The 22,251-nt window shown below is 41.5% G+C and overlaps 1 protein-coding gene across 2 annotated transcripts; it reads left to right on the top strand.

Moving 5' to 3' along the window:
- The first annotated feature begins 21 nt into the window (after positions 1–21).
- GNPAT (glyceronephosphate O-acyltransferase) lies at positions 22–22,105 on the top strand. 2 transcript variants are annotated; one of them, XM_075146373.1, is made up of 16 exons: positions 22–273; positions 3,833–4,024; positions 6,266–6,442; positions 7,296–7,425; positions 9,995–10,122; positions 10,580–10,655; positions 11,255–11,406; positions 11,496–11,626; positions 12,314–12,537; positions 15,025–15,270; positions 15,979–16,058; positions 18,533–18,673; positions 19,596–19,695; positions 19,787–19,880; positions 21,151–21,212; positions 21,526–22,105. In XM_075146373.1, the coding sequence occupies exons 1-16, from the start codon at positions 22–24 to the stop codon at positions 21,567–21,569; spliced, it is 2,229 nt and encodes a 742-aa protein (XP_075002474.1). In that variant the 3' UTR covers positions 21,570–22,105. The 2 variants fall into 2 exon arrangements, with proteins under 2 accessions (XP_075002474.1, XP_075002475.1); XM_075146374.1 differs by having other exon boundaries at positions 184–273; positions 3,836–4,024.
- The last annotated feature ends 146 nt before the right edge of the window (positions 22,106–22,251 follow it).

Below are 22,251 nucleotides of genomic sequence, written 5' to 3'. Positions count from 1 at the left end.
GCGGCTCCCGTCGCCCCCAAGATGGCGCCGCCCATCGCGCGGTTCCCCCGCCCTCCCCCGCGCCCGCCGCAGCAGCGCGCCGGGCAGCCGAGCCGGGGCGGCGCGGGGCCATGGGCGCCGCGGGAGGCGGCGGCGGGCGTGAGGCCACCGCGACGGGGTAGGGCGGGCGAGCGGGGCGCAGGGCGGCGCGGCGGAGCTCGCAGGACCATGGCGGCGGCGGCGGCGGCGGCAGCGGCGCCCGGGCGGGCGCGGCGAGGGGCGCCCATGTACTCGGTAGGCGGCGGCGCGAGGGGACAACGGGGCGCGGTACCGCGGAGGTGGGGCGCTGCCCGCCTCAGCCCCGCGCCGTGTCTGTGCCGTTCATTCTGAAGCGGAGTGACGGCGCTTGGCGCAACCCCTGCTTCCCCCCGGTTTGGGGCCCGGGCGAAGTGGGGGCCGCGCTTCGGAGAGAGGTTTCCGTAGCCTCTGCTGGGCGCGGGTGTGCCGCGCACAACTTCCCCGGCCCTAGCCCCTTCGCCGGGCGGGGGCAGGCGGCGGCGGCGCGGCCCTGGCGCGGGGGGTTGCGCTCTGCGGCGCCCAGGAGAGGTCTCGTCCCCTCCCGAGCCCCAGCGGGGCCAGGTCGCGGCCAAGCGGGAACCGGGCATTCCCCCTCCCAGGTTCACCTTCCCCAGCCGCTGCGGGCCCTAACGCGCTTCTCTCACCCACCTGCTTCACTAGTGCCTGTCGTGTCAGTCGCGACAGGCAAAGCTCCTGATCCCGAGCGCCACTTCTCCCCTCAGAGACGCCGTGAAACGCCAGCCGGCTTAAGAAAGATGGGAAGGGGCTCGGGCTCCTCTTGGAGAGGTTTTGTTCAGCAGCCCTGCAACCAGGCCTGGCGGAGAGGCTGGCCGGGGCGGCGGGTGTCCCAGCACGGGGCACTTGGCAAGGCAGCCCCGCAGCTGTCGTGTGGGACAGAAACCCACCAGCGATGACGATTCAGCGCTAGAAAATTGTTATAGGGATGGAGTGGCTGAAGCGGGTTTTCCTGTGTTATGTGGTGGAAATGACTTCGTTGACCTTGGTTTTTCCCTGCAGCTCCTATGCCAGCCTCAGACATGGAGATTTGGGTGTGGGGTGCTAAACCCCCCTTTCTGCTTGGATTTAGAGGAGGGGGCTGGGGAGAGAGGGAAACAGCGCCTGGTTTTGGCAGAAATTCCCAAACTTCTGCGTCTCCTTGGCTGTGTGCTGTTATCCCAAGCACATCGTGAGTGCTCCTGTTTTATTGCTTTCAGAGGTTATATGGAAGCAGAGGAGTTCCAGGCTCCTCATGTTTTGCTTTTGTACTTTATCAACGTCACAGTAACTGTGCACATAACTGAATTGTCTGATGTCAAGGTTTCCAACAGCATATTTTCTAAATGTGTCCTCTACAAATTGGCAACTGAAGGTGGGACAACAGCTTGGCTGTAATGTGCAAAACCAGCGTTTCTTTTCTTTAGTGGTTGGTAAAGTATGTGTGTTTTGGCTCCCTCAGCGCTACTTCAGGACAGGGCTTGAAAATACCTGTTGCCATGGAGAGAAATCAGTTGCACATCAAATCTGGAAACGTGAAATGAGGAGCGGGGCTAGAGAGGTGACTTTTCAACTGGTGGTAGCCTTTGCAAAACTCCGCTCACCAGAGCCGTGTTGGGGAATGGCTGTAGCAGCACCGTGACTGCTGATGTGGCTGATGATACCCGAGCTGAGTGCTGGGTTTCTTTGTCTGGGTTTCGTGTAGTTGCACGTTGCAGGATTTAAACTTTGGTAATTGAAATAAAAGTTGCTTAGATTTTCTGAGCAGTGACTTGTCACATACTGATCTAAGTAGGTGTATACTTAGAGCCAGCTAATATTTTCTGATGCTATTCTGAGCTGTCTTTTTTGCTATTACAGGGTATAAGGTTTTTTTTTTTTCTGTTTTATTTTTAATCATGGGGGTTGATGTAAGGTGTCAATGGCAACAGATGGCTAATACAAACTATTTCCGGTTGTCTTAACTGTTCTTAGCTTACTTGGCTCTTGCAAAACACCAACTAGTTGAAAGCTGTGGAAAAAGAAAGATTGAAAACTGCGAAACCATACAGGCAAAAAACCCAGAAAGTTTTAAATTAATATGGGCCTGGGTTTAATACCTTGTGTAAGATTGTTTTAAAAGTCCCTGGAAAGTCAGTTCTGCAGTTACTGTGGGACAATTCTCTAAAATACAGTAGCGGAGGGAGAAGTTAGATGATCTACCAAATGCTGCTGTAGTAGGAGGATGGTATCCAAATTTGACTACACTGTGGGGGGAAAAGAATGAGAAGGTCAAACATTATACTAGGATTTGTGTTCTCTGATAAAATGAAATTGCCTTTCGATACAGTTGAGACTTTGAAAGATTTTTTTGTGGTTCTTAAGTGGAGATATTCTGATTTGAGGTTTTTTGTTTTGTTTTGCCAAATTATCTTGTGCTGATGAATGGACAGGAACCAAATGTTTGCTCTCTACTTACTTTAAACGTCAGCTGTTTTTGATAGTGTTGCTGATGTGGCTGTGGTCAGCTGGCAGTGAAACCTGACTCCCTCTCCCAAGGTTGAAAACCCAGCCGTCTTGGTTTTCATGCCCACTGCTGGGCATTTTGCTTATTTGTTCCTGGTGTTCTTCTGTGTGTTTGCTGGCCACCAGAAAAGGTCACTGTAAGAGCCCATGAAACAACATGTTTTATCCTTCATTGGATTGGTTCTGCACAGGTTGTGTATAGGGAGAGGAGGCAGAATGAATGAAAGGGATGCCTGTGCTACCCTTCAAGTGGTGCTGTAAAGGAAGACATAAGCATTTTTATTTTAGCATCTTCTTCTAATAAATATGCTTGATCATAACCAATACTTTTATATTTGTGTTTCACAGAGGCTTGCTCCAGTTGTCTTGCTCGTCTGGTGGCTATTGCTGCTAGTTTGAAGTTTAGAGAAATACAGTTTCGGTTTCAGGAAGACTGAGGGGTCGTTCACAGGGACTGTGGTGTTATAGGATGTAATAGGAGACATCTCTCTCCAGCGCAGGGGATGCTTACTGGCTCAAGGGGAAGAGTTTTGTCACTGAGATTTCTGCAGCGGGACGGATCCGCAATTAGTTCTTGATATACCGTTTGTTTTCCTGCTTAGCAGTGGTGTTGGTTACTCAGAGGCTGCGCTCTCTTTTTTACCTGTGTGCGCACCATATTGCATTGTGATCTTTATATGGCTGATAATGGTTTTTTTGGTTTGTTCCTGCCTGGCTGTGTTTTATGTACCCTGTGTCCAAGCTTGATGAAAGCCAGCACAAATCACCAAGGTCCCAGATGCAACTTAAAGTAGCAGGGATTATTTTTTTGTGTTGGTGATTGTGTTTTTATGATGTCATTCATGGCATTGTCTTCATGCAGCTGTGAGAGTTGGAATCAAAGGTGTTTTAGTTAATACCTTTTAATCGTGGAGAGGCTGGAGGCAAGGTGCTTTAGCTTTCAAAGCCCAGGTGTTCTCTCAGCTTCTTCCTGTTGGGCAGAATTAAGTAATGTGGCATAGGGTGATTTGGGGATCTTTGCAGTTGGAAGAGGTTGAGGTTTTTTGTTGGGGTTTGCTTTTTTTTTTTGCTTTTTAGTTTCTTTCTATTTGCAGCATTGTTCCAAGCAGGTAATATTTGTTCATGCACTCAGAATGTGGAATGCAGACACTATAGAAAGCTAAAAATAACCCGCAATCATTGCAAAAGTATTGCACGCTGTTATTTTGGTACTGTAGCCAAGCAGACCACTGAATGGCTCAAGACAGTGTCTCATTCTTTATTTGTATGTTCCCAGCAGAAAGAGCTCACGTCAAAGAAAAGAGATGAGTTTGAAGATATCTTGGAGGAAAGACGATTGTCCAGCGACTTGAGATATGCGATGAAATGTTATACTCCTGTCATCTACAAAGGACTTTCACCTTGCAAGCCAAGCGCTATTAAAAGTGCTGTTCTCCAGTCAGAGCAAGTTCAATACGTTATCAAGCAGGTGAGGCTGGACACTGAGCTGTAAGATGAGGTAGATTGAACACAGCCAAACTTTGTGTGGCAGCAGGGAAAAAAAGATTATTGCTGATGTTGTCAAACACAATAGCTGTAGTTTGAAAGGTGGTCCAATAAATCAGTAACTTGAGAGCCATACTTTTTTGGCAGAAAGAACAAATACTGATTTACCACGGAGTTGCCACTAAAGCTGTTAGATAGCTTGTTCACAAAATAGTGTTTTGATTTTGCATATGTGACATTTCACCATCTAACTTATCCAATGTGCTGGTTTTTTTTTCCTCCCTCCTCCACTGTCCTCGCCACAGAGCAGCATTGTGAAAGACATAAGCACTCTTCTTCTAAGTAGACGTTTTTTACTTTGTGGATGTCTTGTAGGAATTTTATAGGCTAGTGATGTATTTATGAATCAGCCATAAATGCTACATTCCCTAAAATGAGAGTTATATTTCACAGAGAATTCTTTGAATTCATCTTTGAATTCTTTGAAATCACTGTCTAAGATGTAACCATATTTTTGTTTTAAGATGCAGGGCAGCTACTACTTTGTAATGAATGAAATATTTTATATTCAAACTGGCTCATATTTTACATTGTGTTGTAATGGCTGAAATAAGAGTGTGTAAGTAGTATGAAATAAGAAAAATTGAATCTTTCAACTATAGAAACACTAAAACATTTACTGAAAGAAAATATTTTACGGAGGATTTGACATAAAGATATTTGTGTAATGTTTTGTTCTGAAGTGCTGCTTTTTTGGTGGAAAATTATTTTGATGGGTATTTTCCCAGCTAGCGTCAGTGGTTGAAGGGCGTTAGCAGTCCTGCCATTGCAACCTAGTTATCAGCTTTGCACTAGAGATTACTGAAAGTATCTAACTGGGACTAGCTTGGGCGATATGCCCAACAGTCTGCGATTAGTGTGCCTCCTGTCTGGGCAGAGTTTACACAGCTTTACACAGACATACTAGAATTTGTTCTTGTGACAAATTGCTGAGGTTACTAATGTTCAGTATGTGAAGTTAAATGCATTTGTTTGTTTTAGCTTGCTTTATGTGGCTGGTCTGGTTTTTTGATTCCTGATTTTGGGGAATAAGTGCTTAGCTCTGGAGTGGATGTGCACTTAATTCACACAGGATCAACTGTGTAAGCCTTTTACTGGTGAATGAGAACAATATCTGTTGCCCTAGTGAATAATTAAAGAAAAATTTTTTGGCTTCCTAAGAGAGATTGATTTTCTAATGCTCAAGTGGAAGCAGTTTTTGGCTTCTTTACGTGGTTATAATAATCAGTTATAGCTACATGTGGAAATATGCAGGATGAAGGATAATGCATTTATTAAAACACAATTGAACCAGTAGATATGATCGTAAGGTGGTATATGGAGGTAGATTGGAGGAGATGCATTTTCTCATATGTCACAAAATAGAAATAATAGGTAAGCAGTGCTGGCCTCTAAACAGAGCCTTTTTCTTTTCCTCCTCTTTCCTCTTCCTCCGTGTTCAGTAAAAGGCATGTTCCTCATTCCATAACAGTAAGAGACTAACTTTTCAATTACATATTTCTAGATTCAAAGTATCAAATAGGAGGAATGACCATTATTTAAGTCTGTTTTAAGCAACTTCAGAAGGGAATGCGCATAGCAACAGAAAAAAGGTCATTGATATGCAAAGTTGGTAGAGACAGTGCTTTGTATGCATTTCAGCTAGCCATTGCGAAAGTAATACATTACGAAGAAATTCAAGTGTGATAGGGCGGAGGTTCTTCAGCTAAGTCTTAAAATCTAACCAAAATGCACTTCAAAGATTTACGTTGTGAATATCTCTGCAAACGTAAGTTTCATTTTACTAGTCAAAGAAAACTGTACACAGCTTTCTTCAGACCAATAATAGAGGAAATGTTCTTCGAACTTAAATCTCCTCTGAAGATGCTACAGGTTAAAACATTCAGATGGTGTGTTTGGGGGGAAAAATTGCTGCACACCCTCCCCCCCGCCATTGACATCTAAGCTCATTCTTGATTTTGAACAGCTTTAACTTGGCTTTCTCTTGTTGGCTGGCACCGAACAGATTCTGTATGATTAGATGCATGCCTGTCACGTAAAATAAAATCTTGCTGACTATTGCAGTAGTTCTGCTGTAATTGTTGTGGCACATAGAATCGTGTGTATGGGCAAGGAGAAGGGAACAGCATCTGACTGCTATTTTGTTTGTTTTGTTTTTCTTTAGTTAGCAAAAGAGATGGGAGAATCACCTGATATTATTCAAGAAGAAGCCATGGAAATCCTGGATGAGATGGGCCACAGTATGCAATTAGGAGCTGTCAGATTTTTTGCCTTTACTCTGAGCAAAATATTTAAACGGCTTTTCCAGAGAGTTTGTGTGAATGAAGAAGGAATGCAGAGAGTAAGTACTGGTGGGGAAAAAAAAAGTTATAATATTTTCATACCAGTCACTTGGACAAAGACTCTAATCTTCGCTCCAAGTAACAAATATGAAAAAAAGACTGCACTTGTGTTTATTACTGCATTTCTTAATAAGTTGGAGGGGGGGCGGGGAAGACAGATGATATATAAGTATTTTAGAGGCAAACTGTCAGCAGGACTTTTTGTACATTTTCCAAATGCTTCCTACGGTAGGGAATACTTGCTGTCATGTGTCAGTGATTCTGTTAGGTCAGCCACTGAGAGATTTTTTCTATCTGATATTATAAATTTAATGATGCATTTAGCTGAATTGGGGATGAAAACCTAATGTTATGTGGCTGAGTGGGTTACCTGTTCTGCAAAACCTTCATACAGCTGAGAGTGGTGAAACATTGTGCACCTCGGAGGCAGGAGATGCTTTAAGTTCACCCCAATTCCCTGGGGAGCTGTTGTGCCGCTGTTTCATTGCAGGATGCCACAGTTCTGGAGGGTGCAGTGCATTCCCTCGAAGACAGCAATGTCAGCCCTTACATCCCGTATTGGATTTCCCATCCCCATCAAAAAGGGTTTGAATTAGACTATCACGTAATGAGGTGGCCCTGGCTTTTGAGTCCTGTCATGCTTGTGAACCACAGGTTCCTAGTCTGGAAACTACTGCTCTAAATTTCCTATGGTTCCATGCTGAAAAAGCTATAGAGTGTGTGGACAGAAAAACCACCCTTAAACCAATCAGCTTCTGTTTGCCTTAAGCCGTGTGAAGGTCTGTATTTGCAAATTTCAACAGTCATTCTGTAAATATTGGAACAATATTGTTTGTGCCGTTTTTTTTTTAGTTGCAACACGCCATTCAGGAGCATCCAGTTGTACTGCTGCCCAGCCACCGAAGCTATGTAGACTTTTTGATGCTGTCTTATTTGCTATATACGTATGACTTGGCTTTGCCTGTCATTGCTGCAGGAATAGGCAAGTATGTTCTTTTAACAATGCTTTCAGGATTCAGAGAATCGGTAGCAAGGGGTCTTGTAGCTGCTACTATAAGTAGTTGTGTTTAACTTCTGTTCCAAATATGTCTTGTTAAAACCTCCTTGGGTGAGATGCTTACAGCGTCTGAAAGCTGCTCATCGGTGCTGAGTCCAACCAAAGATGAATTTTTTCAGAAGTACCCCAGCTGTAGACCCAAGGCTGGCGTAAAGATAGGTGTTGTGGAGAAGACTTCTATATTGCTTTTTTTTGCCTGGGAACAGGTGAAAACTTGCCAAAGAGCTACTGTGTATGCAGAACCTTTTGTGATACTTTATACAGTATAAAGTGCAGTCATAGTAGCCAGATATGAAGTGCCAGCCACCTCGTGCTTGTTGCTGATGCGACTCTTTCCCTTGAAACATTGGCAGAACTTTGTTACCTGAAGTGCTGAGAGCAGAGCTGGCTGGGAAATGAAATTTCACATCAGAGGTCACGATTTTGGACATACTTAATTCTAAAGCAGATGAAGCCAGTATATTTGCGGGAAACAATTCTTGAAGACTTTAACAGTAAATATCTTCTGAGTTCATGTGCTTTTTGAAAATCTGGGCTCTGGCAGCACTTAACCGAGAAACCTGATCTTGGAAGTGTTGGGTATCAACCAGGTTGTCTAAGCAGGCAGGCAACAACCTCAGGTCTGGTGCAGCGCTGTCATGCGCACAGGCAAGCTAGCAAAGGTCTGGGAGCCTACTACTCTAGTGTAGTCTACTTTTACAATCAAGAGGTTAGGAAGACCAGTAGAAAATGAACAGAAGCTAGAAGAATGTGCTTGCTGGGGAAGACAAGATTCTGCTGGTCTTTGAGTTAGTGGTATCTTGCCTCTGGGTGGTGCAGGTTAGATTCTGGTGAATTCAGAAGTTCATGTCTCATAGCTGCCTTGATCAAGGTGTTGCAATTGCTTATCTGTCACGTATTGTTCAGAATCTGCTCACGTGCTGTCATAGGTATTGGTGTAATCCTTTGCTGACCTTTGGATTAGAGCCTTTTTGAGTTTTGGGCCTCAAAACAGTATCTTAAGATACTATTAGTTTAGCTTAGAGGGATTTTTTTAGTGATTAACATTTTTTTAAGTGTTTTGGAGTCAAAGTTCTTCAGAATTAGGGGCTTGCAGCTTGATAATACTACCGCATGTGTGTATTATTTTAAATTCCTCTGGAGAAAATGCAGTTCTCTATGGTTGTAGTGGTATTTACTGCATATTGTATTAGAGGTTCACAAGATGTGGTTTACAAACTCACTCTCAAAGTGGTACTTGTGCTGAGTGGAGGGGCACTGTCCTGATATAGGTGGTGAGTGCCTCTGCTTTGTTAGTTATCGCTTGGCTTCAAGTAGCATATGGATAGATCTATGGGGATTAGCTAAGGGAAGGTGAACAATTGCCGGTAACACCAGAGTACATGCTCATACAGAACATTAGTGGGAATCCCAGCTGGTGCTGGGATCGTGTTTCTGTCTCAGGTCTTTGGAGCAAGTCAGATTAGAGGCACAGAGCTGGTGTGGGCTTGAGGTACGTGACAGGATGCGTTTCAGTCCCAGTTTGTGGGGTGGCAGCGTGTGGTGGGGTGAGGCGTTGGGCATGCAGCCAGCATCCTGGTTGCGAGGTTGAGTACGCGGCAGGAGAGTGGAAGTAAGGGAGGGGATAGAGTCTATGTTGTGATGAGAGAGGGAGGGTAGTAGGAGAGTAAGGGAAAAAGAGGGACCTCTGTACATGGGAAGCTCTGACAGCTGCTATTGCTGCCCAGGGTCCTGTAGCCAATTTGTTTTTATCTTTTTTTCCTTTTCTCTCTCTCTCTCATATATGTGTGTATATGACATATTATATGACATCTTCAAGGCAGTCACTGTCAGCGTTGCAGCTGGAAATGTGAAATTATTTTACTGAGTGAATATCTGTTCTCAAGTGTTTCATGGATTGGGGTGGCAAGGAGGTTGAAGTGGCACATGGCCAGCTGCTGTGTAGACTCGTTTTAAATGCTTCCCTAAGAAATTTGTTAACGTTAAGTGTTTCCTGGTTTCGACAAGTTGAGCATTGACTGTCATTGCTTAAATCTAGAAAACTATAAAAACTTTTAGCTGGTTTGGTGTACACCTCCTGAAGTGATGAGTCAGGATCATAAATGGTATAATACAGTGTAATTGGTCAGTTAATTTCTGTGTCTTCTAGGATACATTCAGTGGTAACTGATCTTTCTAAAGATGAGTGAGACAATGTACTTCAAAAACTTAGTCTTTATTATGGTTGAAATCTGGCCATCTAAATTATGAAAATAAATTGCTCTAAGTGAATGCTGCTTACAAAGAAAATGGAAAGCGTATTATAATATGCCATTCATGTCTACATAAGTCTTGCTAGTCAATCTGAAAGCAAATAAAGGTATTTGCAACAACAGAATCCTTGAAAAAGATCATCTTTATTGAATCAGTGTATTAGAGAAAGTGGTTGATTCTGTTGGCTGATATTAATCAGTAAGTTTTGTGTGTGTGGTTTTGCTTTTTGTTTGTTTTTCAGATTTCTTAGGAATGAAAATAGTTGGTGAGCTGCTACGAAGGGCAGGTGCCTTTTTTATGCGACGTTCCTTTGGTGGGAACAGACTCTACTGGGCAGTGTTTGCTGAATATGTAAAAACGATGTTAAAGGTAAATAAATTACTGAACCCTCAAAATGTATGCTTAAGAAATACTCTGTTGGAACGATTCATGTGAACCATGCACGATGTTATAGCTATGTGATTGAAAGTCTTCACTGCAATCTGATTAAATGCCTTTTACCTCAGAATTGCTGTAGGTGAAGAGCGTGCATGCACTCTGTTGTTATAGTTCAGCAGTAGGTGGTAAACAAATTGCTGCTAATCAGTTGCTTTGGATCGTGTGCCCATATCTCATGACAGACACAATATTTTCATTAATTTAACTATATGGTGTGGCAAATACAATGGATGAATATAGGCTTAGAGATGACTGAAGTTAGACATGCATGGCTTCCATTAAAAAAACCTTACTTACATTTTAAGTATTTAAAACTATTTGTGGGCAGTAAAGAAGAAATGTTTTTATTTTTCTAACCAGCTTTCTTTTTTTTGTTTTACTTTTGAAGAGTGGCTATGCCCCAATTGAATTTTTTCTTGAAGGGACTAGAAGCCGCACCGCCAAGACTCTGACTCCAAAGTTTGGTAGGTTTGTTGAAAACTTGGAACTTTTTATGATTATTAGTGTTTTCATTAGCGGCTATGTGCTTGGTAAGTTCTTCAGACAGGAAGGGATGTTAAAGTGGTAGGAAGTTGGTGAGGTCTGTCAGAGTAGTGGAAAACACTATGGTTAGGGTTGCAAGGCCATACGAAGAACGGCAGTAACCCATCTCTTGCACTCTGCTGCTTTCTCTCCCTTTGCCCCATTGTCTACTTAATTGCATAACTCTTCACCGTTTTCTTTCTAGAAAAAAGGCGTCCCCTTACCAGCAGAGCAATATTGTAAGCTAACTGTAAAAGTATTGGGGAATCTTTAGAAGGAAGATGCTGTGCGAGTGCAGAGCAGTGCTGCTGAAAAGAGCACAAATAGTTGTCCAAATGTATTGCTTACATTTACCTTCTGTTTTAAAGCTCGGGCAATGTCTTGTGCTTCTGCTTGCTTGAAGAGAGAACAAGCACAGTGCACACGTATTAGCAGTTTCTAAAATTTGAAGATACTTTTTTCAAAGTTAAATTGCAGTTGCTTTTCCCTCCTTGAAAAAGACAGGTGATTCACTTTTTTTTCTTTTTTTTTCAATTTGCAGGTCTTCTCAGCATTGTGATGGAACCATTTTTTAAGCGTGAAGTTTTTGACACGTACCTTGTTCCCATCAGCATCAGCTACGAGAGGATATTAGAAGAATCTCTCTATGCATATGAACTCCTAGGAGTCCCAAAGCCCAAAGAATCCACATCTGTATGTAAATTCCTTAAGAACGGGACATAGGTGGATGTATAACACCCTGTAGCACCAAAATTTGAGTTTTGCTCTTCCCGTTTTCTTAGGGGTTGTTAAAAGCCAGAAGAATCCTCAGTGACAATTTTGGTACCGTACACATCTACATTGGCCAGCCAGTATCACTTAGAACCTTGGCATCTGGGAGAATCAATCGGTGCCCATACAATTTGGTTCCCAGGTACCACATGTTTCCATCGTGTATACACAGGAAAAGCATTTGTTTAGTCCTTGCCTATGTAAAATAATTAGGATGTTCTCTTGTACTTTGTTTTCAACTTCGCTCATCTCCCCTCCATCTGACTATTTAGACCGCTGAGCCTATTTTGTCTGAGCAGAGGCTTATCATGCTTGTGATTGGGTATTTCTGAAACAGGTTGTTATTTGCATAGCTTTGTACTGTGTCAGGAAGATGCCATTTTAAAAATGAATCATGATGCATGAGCCAGGCAAAGCTCTATTTTCTGAGAATTTGGTGATTTTGCCACTTAAAAATTCCGCCTTTCTCTCCCTTCTTGCTTTATTACTGCAAACTGTTATGTGATCATGTGCTAGGGAGCTGTAGCTATGACTGGATTGGGTGGCTTTTGCAATTTGTTATGTAAAACATAATGCTTTTAAATTTTTTTTGAAGATAGCAAGTGTAGAGCATCAATACAGAGATCTGTGTTTCAAATAGTATCGTGAAGCTAGTGATGTTTTGCTCTGTACTTCCGTTCTACATAGCACATAGATAGACTCACGCTCCAGATGTTAGGTGCTATAAAGTAGTTATGGATCTGGGAGCAATAGGGAAGAAATAAGGAAGGGTATGATACATATTCCAGTTTTTGGAGCTCTTTACCTTGAACTGCATTTTTCTCTTCAGGCATCTTCCCCACAAGCCATCTGAGGATATCCAGGAATTTGTCAGTGACGTAGCTTATAAAATGGAGCTCCTGCAAATAGAAAACATGGTTTTGAGCCCATGGGTGCTAGCTGCTGCTGTCCTGCTCCAGAATTTGCCAGCCATGGATTTTGAACTTCTAATAGAAAAGACCCTGTGGCTTAAAGGCTTAACACAGACTTTTGGAGGATTCATTGAATGGCCTGGTATGCAGAGAAAGTGTTATTTCTCTTCCTTCTGTTGTTTATGAAGGATAAATGGTATTTCTGTGGAAAGAGTGCATGGTGACAACTTTACAGAATGTTTTCCTCAGAGTTGTAAATGGATTTTAGGATATGCTAAAAATGATGCTAAAACCTGATAGGTTTTGACTTAGCCTGTAGAAGATAATACTTTGAAAAACAGTTAGGTGGAAACAGAACAGATATTTACTGTTATATCCTGAAGTGTGGAATGAGGGGGAAATTATAAGGTACTTGTATTAGGGTACTGAACGCTATGTAAGTCACAGGCAATTACCTGATCTGCAGCGATTAACTTGGTGTAATGCTATGTTTATTGCTTAATATTGACTATAGTATAAGTTGTTGCTGTGGCAAAGAATTAGCGGAAACAAATGGGTGAGAGAAAATCAAAACTATAAGTTGTCTGTTTATTTTTAAATTTCACTTTATGCCCAGAAACAGTGATGACTTTTGGGGAGAAGGCTTCTTTGGTGGTTTTATTTATATGTTTATGCACACACACACTCTTTTTTATATATATATCTATCTATAATGTATATGTATATATTGGCTGCTGAAAGGTTGATTCTCCTTCCAAACTTTCTGAACAATTGTTTTAAACTTCTCTCTGTGAGCCAAGGTGGCAGAGGTAATTAATTTTAGAGCCTCACAACGTAAGTGGTAAAGCTAGCAAAGAAAAATAATGTGTAATGCAAGTACATTTACCTTTTCACTGTAGGTAGACTTAAACCATGGATCTTTGCTTTTGTAGTCGTGTATAATCAAGGATCCCTCTCAGTACTGCAATAAAGAAATAGGAGCAGGCTACAGTTACAACAGAATGCTGTCATTTTTGGAAGAAAACCACTTCTCCTTTCAGGGATCTGCACTGCAGACAAGGTCTGCTCCTGCCAGACTGGTAAAAGGAAGAATTTCATGGCAATATTTAAACATCATTTAGACTCTTACTGCACAGTAAACTGAAAAACATACCACATTCGGGTTTGCTTATTTATTTTGTTTATTTTCTTAGCAACAATGAATAAGCTTTTGCTTCAGTAGAGTTGTGATGTAGTTAGGGAATAGCAAATAGGCATGGTAACGAAATAGAGGAATGACGACAACTGAGCAGGTTTGAGTGTGCTGGCCCTGCTCTAGGCATCAGTTGCATAGAAAGAGGGTTTGTTGTTTTGGTTTGGATTGTCAATAATTTGAAAGAATAAATATATTTTAAAGGCTAACTTGGTGACGTCACCAAGTCAGCAACTACATGTACCCTGTCTGTTTTTCTGCCACCAAACAGCTGGTTGTTTCTGCCTTTGTCATGCTGGTTGGTTGTTACAGGCAGAACATTTGCTTGGCTTTTAGAAATTTTGTATTAAAAACAGGAACTGCAAAATTACTTACTCAGATTTCTGCTTCTTATTGCATTGAGAAACTTGGGAGCTTTAGCAAAACTGGAACAAAGTAGGCTGAAGGAGTAAATAAGGTGCAAGGAGATTCTACATGAAATCTATGTTAAGGGGAAAGAATATGATTTTTTTTTTTCTGTCAGAGGCTATATTGATTGTGGTGCTTGTGGTGCTGTGAACATATAAAATGTATTTTAGTGTTCTGTAAGAAGTTCTTACTGCTTCTTTCCTTGCTTGCCAAAGAATGCGCATTTGATGCAGGGAATGTTTTGGTAGTGTTTAAAGTGTAAGGTATTCTAAAAAGGGGAGTGCATTTTCAAGACTTGAGATGCTGCTCTTTATCTGAATAAAATTCACGGTGTGTCACACTGACAAAAAAGCTTGACCAAAGCCCACAGGTCTGTAAAACTCATGCCTGCCTTCGAAGAGCTTTGTTGTTTAAAAAAAAACAAAACCAAAACCACACACTTCCTTGCTTTAGGCATTTTAAAAGGATTATCTTACGAAACAAGAAGAGATTTGGGTTTAAGTACAGTCTGATTTCACTTTGAGCAGGTATATTATGTAACAATACTTCCGTTAGGATTTCTTTAAACTTAATTTGGGATGAGGCCTTCCTTGTATAGGAGAGTTGAGGAAAAACATTGTAAAGACTTGTGCATCTGATTCAAAACTTGTGTCAGAAATCCCTAAGCAAAAGTATGGTCTCCATTTCCTTAATGATGAATGATTCCATCAAACAGATCTATCCTCTTTTATTTGGAGGCTCAGAATACTTGTTCCAGGGACAAAGGAAATATTTGTCATTGTTAGCAAGTGGAAGAATTTAAAGTGCTTTAATTACAGAAATGTCTGCAATTTGTTCTCTCCGTCTCATACTATGCCTAGGCTGCCAATTCCTGGTATGGATTATTTTAGAACATCTCTCTAAATGAACGTTTGGTGTAATAATTGGTCTTCAGTGATAAAACTTAATTAAATACTGGTGCATTTTAGGCTGTTTCAATAGAGTTATGTTCCCTTTTGCATTTTCCTGAGTGTTGCGTTTTCCTGCTAGATAACCTGTGTGCCAAAAAAGCAGTCGCGTCTGGCCTCACCCTGCATTCCAACATTGCTCGCCTTGTTGATGGCCATGTGGTCCTAAATGACAAAGGAGTGGAAGATGGAGCTGTAGAGGAAATTGTCTTTAAGCGTGCTCTGGCCATCCTCATGTGTGCCACCTACAGAAACCAGCTGCTGAACGTGTTTGTGCGTCCATCTCTGGTGGCAGTTGCCTTGCAAATGACACGCAGCTTCAGAAAAGGTACGTTTGGGTAGCTCTGAGAGCCTGCTGGCTTTGCTCCTTGTGCTGTCAGCGGTGAGAGGAGCACAAGGTTCCTGCGACTGCTAGTGGGAGCTATCTGAGACCATTATACTCTGGAGAAGGTCCCATGGCATAAGGTTGATGTGTTGGGAGGGGACGAGGGTATTTTGCTTACCTTTTTTGTTTGTTTACCCTTTGATATTTTTGAAAGTAGGTATATTCTGCTGAGAGGGCAGGGTTAAGATGAGCTGAGCCCAGTTCCTAAGCGTCTTATTTTGTTGGCGTTTAGCAGTCCAGCTTTTTAGGTTGCAAATTACACACAGTTCACACTTGCACACGGTGCAGCCAGTTCTCAGTCTTTCTTCTCTTCCCATTACTGTTTCTGAAGTATTTCAATGTTTTCCAATACTTGGCTCTTAAAAGAAACTTTTCAGAATATGTGCAGCATCTGATTATGTGGTATTTAATGTATGTTCTGAGAAGCTACAACCCCATGTTCCTTCCTTTTGGAAACAATTGAATCAAGTGCTTTGAGTACTTGCTGTTCTGTTGTGGTGATTTCTGCTGTATATGTATGTATGCTTTTAATGTCAAGTCCACATTGTATTTGAAGTAAGTACTCTCTCTAAAATAAGGAGTGAATGGCTTTTCACTTGCATGTTTTAAATTATGTTTTTAAAGAACAGTACTTTACAATACTTTTTTCAGAGGAAGTCTATAGCTGCTTCAGCTTCTTGAGAGATGTTTTTTCTGATGAGTTCATCTTCTTTCCTGGCATTTCATTGAAGGTAAAAACATACTTTTTACAAAAATACTGATAGTCAGTAACGCAGCCAACTAAAATAGCGTCTGATTTCAGGGCTCTGCCGAACGAATGCTTTGTGATAAACACCTACAGCGATATCAACTTGATCTGTAAGTGGGAGGGAGAACTTAAAAGGGGGTCGTTTGGTTAGTTGCAAAACATTGTCTGAATCCACAAGGTTGCATATGCAATCTTCCCCCCCCCCCCCCCCCCCCCCAGTAAAAAACTAAAAATCCTGAAATTGCCCAATTCTGAACTATTAAACTGAACTGTAGCAGAAGTTTGGCTTTTTTGCATAAAGCTACCAGTCTTCCAGCACAGATATATGTAAAGCAGTCTTTTAAAGTGTAAATACTGTCCTCTTGCTCTGCAGTTATGGAAGAGACCTTAGGCTGTGAAGAAAAAAGTGTTAATGTAGGTTTAATTGAATTCTATCACGGAGTGGGTATGTTCTGTCAGCGCAGAAACAAAACAGGAATTCTCCTTGAGGGCACACGAGGATAATTTTCCCTAAGACCTCTTGCAGACTGTGTAGCAGAGGGGCACTGCTGCTCTTTCAGAAGTTAAACTATAGATATTACACCAATTAATGATCAACCATTGTATGCCCTTGTTATCTTTGACAAATAGAGTATGCAATTCTATATTTAAGTACCTATTGTCCTCTGGTTGATTATACTCCTTCTAGTGCAGCTGTGCTCAGTTGTTTTGTGTAGCTCCGTGCGTGTGGTCTGTGATGACAGGGCTACCAGAGGACTGTGCCAAACACTCAGTGCCTCATCAGTTAAAGTACACCTCTGTACCCACCTCTCCTTGACTGCACAGCATGGCGGTATCTACTCTGTAGGGTTTATGCAATGGTTAATGTTCCTCTTATGCCTTGAACTCTGAAGGTTTCGATGTTCCTGTGCATTAGTAAACGTTTTTTTTTAATATTTTGATGTTTCATGGTTGAGCCCTTTTAGCTTTTTATTACTGGCATTTATCTCGTGTAGATTCAGATAGTACATTGCGAGCACTATGAGGGAAGTGCTTATAGTAAAGCCCGATTTAAATTTCTGCAGCCAAAGTCTACAGAGTTGAGGCGATGCAGCCTGTGAAGGTTTTTGAAGTGAGAACTTTCCTAATGGCCTAACAGTGCCCCTCATAGAGTCGTATGGAAGCTCTAGTTGCATCCTATTTGATTGAAAAGAGTTTCCCCTCGTTTCACCCCCCCGCCCCGTACAACCATTGCTCAGACAAAGCCAGTATTGTTCCTGCATACTGCCTGTTACAGGGCTCGGTATGCCTGCGTGCTCTCCTAACACAGCTGGACACAGGCAAGCGGTGAAAACTGCGGGCAGCGCTTTGCTCTCTGCAGGGCTTGCTGGGTGAGTTTGTACACATCCTGCTGGGTCGGAGCTGGCTCCCGTCAGCCAGCTTGCAATGCAGGTGAGCACAAGTTTATTAGTAGAAGAAAATGGTTCAACGTCATACCCAATATAAACTGGCAAGTCCACGTGTAGTTTTTATTTGGATTTAGATCTGATTAAATGTGATTTTTATCAGTGCTAAGGCCAAATATCTGATGGTGATATTTGTCATCTTTCCTGCATTAAAAAGAGAGATAAGTAAAATTTTTGTAAGAATATTCAAGACTTGCGACTATAGATTTTTATATAGAAGAGAATTGGGCCTTTTTGTTAAAGGCTGATTGGCACCATTATGTTTATTTTTCATTGTTTGCAATTGTTGCCTCTTGCAGCTTTTTTTAAGTACAAAAACCAAGCAGGGAACAGGAAGGTGACTGGCTATGACTGACTTTACTGGAGTCAAATGAAAGAGTTGCTATAATGTTAAGGGGTCTCTTAGCAACCCACCCCCCTAGTCATCCATGTGTCTGTCGTGTCTGTGTCCCATCTCCTCGTGTTCTCTGCATGTGTGTGTCCTGCGTCCCCTCCCCCTGACGCCGATATCGGCAGTAAAATGGTTTTGTCATTGACATTTCCATAATTTGTAACCTTTGGCCATTGTGTTGCCTCTTTTGTCGAGGGCAGGTCAGTGAACTCTGTTATCTTTTATCGCAAACAGTGGATATGAGATAAAGGCAAACAGTGACTTTAAAAATAAAATTAAAAAAAACACCCACAGAAAAAACCCTAAACCAGACAACCTGACCCTATTCTCACAAAATCCTGAGGGAGCTCAGGCTGGCCGTTACAATATCAGCCACAGCCGCTTTCTTTGCTCCTAGGCCTGTTGTGCATTGAGATACTGCTGTGTTTAGGAACATGTTCCCACTGCCTTCTTATAAGGGTGTTTCTGGTACATAGGAAAATTTTGTTTCGAATCTCTTGAGAACTGAGTTCAGAAATGGAAGTGGTGTCCTGTTGTGTGGTTTTCGTTGTCGATTTTGTGGGGAAAGGTAGCTGCACTTACTGTAAATGTTAAAATTTCAGTTACACTTCTCTCTCCCAGGATTTTGAGGAAGGATGTTTTCTACTCACAAAATGTGATGCCATTCAAACAAGTCAACAGGAAATCTACCCTACCGACAAAGGAAGTGTTATAGTATCTTTCTTGTCAGCCATGTTCAGACCTTTTGTGGAAGGTTATCAGGTATGTTGTTCTTCAGAAAATTATCTTTTTTTCTCCTGTGTTTTATAGGGAAACTAGGAGAGCTGTGATACTTCTGCATTATAAATAGTCACTCTTTTCATGGCTGCGGAGTGCAAGAGTTGAGAAATAGCAGTAATAAATATCTTAAACACCCAGGATCCTCTCCCCAGGATCCTGATTTTAGCTTTTGGCTCAGACTTTTCCGGTTGACGGAGGCAGAAACTACCTCGTAATGTGATGGCCCGTTGTGGGTTTATAAGCTTCACGGGGAGTGTGCTGCTGCCAGATTCATTGCTCTTTCTTACGAGGAGCTCTCGCTCAGTTCATGTTATGTGGGCTGTCCTGCCAGGTGCAGAAATGAGTTTGCATCTCATATCTGATAGCTTTTTTGGGAGTCATTAATTGCATCCATAGCTCTTTAAATTCTTTTGGTTTTCCAATGTTTTAGTAAGACTAAACACTTACATTCTTGTAATAAGCAATGTATACAAAAACAGGAGGCTAAAATCTCAGGTATGTCAGCATAAGATTGGTGGGACTGTAGACGTTTGAAGCTAGTGGAATCTGTTAATGATCTGGTGCTTGACTGGGCTCAACTGTCCTGATTTGCCCAGTTTTTCCCATCTGTAAAACAGGTATTGCTAAAAAAATTACACTGTTTTTGATTGTGAGAACAGGAATGTTAAATCAGTGTGTGAGGTAACTATTATAGTAATACTGAATCTTATTTTAATATTAGGATTCTCTTGCCTGTTAAACAGTAATAAAAATTTCAGATGCTCTATGTAATGATACTTTTTGAGTTCCTCTCCCACACTTTTCAAAGTCTTAACAGTATTACTTATGAGGACACGTCTGTTTGCAATTCATAACAAGCTGACAATCAAAAGGAAAGAAGTGCTAATTTTTTTTTAAATGTTAGTTAATTTTCAGGTACCTCTCAAAGGAAACAAAAGAAGCCTTTACCGAGAAGCAGTTTATACCTGGAGTCCGCAACTTTGTTTTTCAACTTCTTGAGAAGGGTATGTACAGCCATTATGCAGTATGATTTTACGAGTGTAGCCTGTTAATGGACAGTGATAAAACTTAATTGTGTTTCTGCTCTCTCTGTAGGGAATACACAGTGTTATGAAGCGCTGTCTTCTGACATGCAGAAAAATGCCTTAGCAGCTCTTGTGCAACTGGGTGCAGTGAAGAAGAAGAAAATGTAAGTAACACTGTCTTTTTGGTGTATAGAAGTCAGTGTGTGCTCTTACTGGCAATTCTTAATGACTGAGCTGTCAGTAGGAAGCAGAACAGCAGAACCCCGACTGCCTGAGCACCACTCAACTGAAGGTTGATTGCATTTACCTGAGTTGTGGTGAAGACCAAGGTAGTTCCTTTCTTGTACACGTTGTAGAAGACGACTGGCACCCCCACCATAGTGAAAACACGCCTGTGGGACCCAGCAACAAAATTCATTAACTCACTAGTAGGCTTCTTCTGACTCCCTTTAGCTTTTGGTTTTAAAGTTTTTCTAAAGGCTTTGATAAGCAAAGAGAAACAGTCTTGCTTATCTTTAATACAAGAGTTACTCTGTGTGTAACAATAAGCCTCATCAGACAATGTAAGCAATAATCAGGAATACTACTAATTTTTGGGGGGTTTCAGCACGGACATCTCAAAGCAATTTAACTGAAAGCTTAGTCATTAAAGTCTTTTAACACAGTTCATAGTTTATAGGCCTGAGATTAAAAACCAGCTATTGTTATACAAAAATACAGTGACAGGCATTTCTTGTTATCAAATTAATTTGTGTTGTGGTGCTTCTTACTGTATGTAAAAGTATAACCATGGAAGTCCCTGATACAAGTCCCCACATTGTCTTGAGTGTTTCACACAGAAGGTAGTTGGCAGCTGATGATCCTGAGCTATTTTCTTATGCCTCTGTTCAGGAAATGAGTTGGTTAAGGTTTGTAGTGCTCTTGGAAAGTGCACAAAGTACTGTTGTTGTTACCTCCCCTGCCATGTCACTGTGCTAAATAGATGTCTATAGCTAAATTCCCCTTTCAAGTAAAAGGAATAAATCGAGTGCAACGGAATTTGACATCAGCTGAAGATTTGGTTCAGTTTCAGAGAGATAGTCTTGAAAATTATATGATTGAAAACAAACAAATATTCTCTTCCTGCAGTTGTCCCTAATAAAAATCAAGGGGAGAGAGAGACATGGGCACTGTGAACAAGAGAAAGGATAAAGAAACCATAACTGTCCTTGAGACATGGGCACTGTGAACAAGAGAAAGGATAAAGAAACCATAACTGTCCTTGAGTACAATCTGCTTAGAAGTCTGCCATGTGTCCTTAAAATTAATGTGTATGCTGGTAGGATGAAAAATATGATGTAATTAGGAAAATGTTTAATTTGGGTTATTTGTATAGAAGTGACTGGAATGAGAAATATTCATTGAAGAAATAGGTTTTTTTTCCTTTAACTGTAGGTCCAATGGATTCACTTACAATGTAAATCAAGAGGCTGTTAATAAAATCCTGGACATGTTTGGTAAGTGTTCTCTAATTAATTTGAAGAGAGCTTCTCAAGTTATAAATTACTTTGGACAATGCACATAACGTTAGGTGTAGTGTTTTTTCCCTAGTAGTTCCTTAGATTTATCTGTATAAAAGTCCTAAGGTTTTTTTTTCTTTTTACAATACTTTTTCTGGTGTCATTGACTGCAGCTTTGAATGTCCCTTCGTTATTTGAAATACAGTGCAACCCAATGACCAAGAAAAATAAAGCAAAAAGTAGTTTAATGGAGTGGTATTTACAGCATTTTGATGATGTTTACTTTTTTCCTTTTTTTTTTCTTCATTAGACGCTAGGATACCTGTACAGAAACCTGTGGCTGCCCGACTCTGAGTGCTTCCTGATGCTGTGAGTGGATGTAAGCGCCTGCCGAGAACACCGACCGCCCCCCGCCGGAGCAGGGACCGGAGCAGGCTGGCTCTCCATGGCCACTTAGAAACTGTTGCTGCCGAGGGTTAGAGTTGTATTTGTATCCTCACTGTGTTTTGTTTTTTAAAACAGATTAAACATTGTCTTTTTTTTTTTTTTTTGGATAACTATTTAAAGAGATGTGCACAGTAATGGCTGCTTAAATACATTTTTCTAGACTTCTAAGAAGGAATGTGATTGGTTTCAAATATTTCATGGATGTGAAAATGTTAACAGGGAATTAAAATACTTGCTATTAAAATTAATATTTAGAAAAATACATTGCTGGCTGGCTAAATGTAAGATAAGGCCCTTTTGAATGAAGAGCGCAAATCAAATCTTGGGCAATAACTTAAATGCTAATTTTTGGGTTGTGTTTTTTTTTTCCCAGGCAACTTGGCATTATTTTAATTACTTCATAAATGTTATATTTAAAAGTCGAATTAAAGCAGCGTCGTTAACGTGTCTCTTCTCTCTTCCCCCCCGATGACTACGGTGTCCGTTCAGGCGGCAGAGCTCAGCCCTCGCCTCTCGGGCAGCGCCTCCTGCCCCTCCCGCCTCCGCTCCCTCACAAAGCCAAAGCAGCGACAAGCGGGGGGAAACGGGA

Source organism: Calonectris borealis, chromosome 3 (assembly GCF_964195595.1).
Source record: "Calonectris borealis chromosome 3, bCalBor7.hap1.2, whole genome shotgun sequence".
Taxonomy (NCBI): Eukaryota; Metazoa; Chordata; class Aves; order Procellariiformes; family Procellariidae; genus Calonectris; species Calonectris borealis.
The sequence above is the reverse complement of the archived record's forward strand: the minus strand, read 5'-3'. Positions and strand labels throughout refer to the sequence as shown.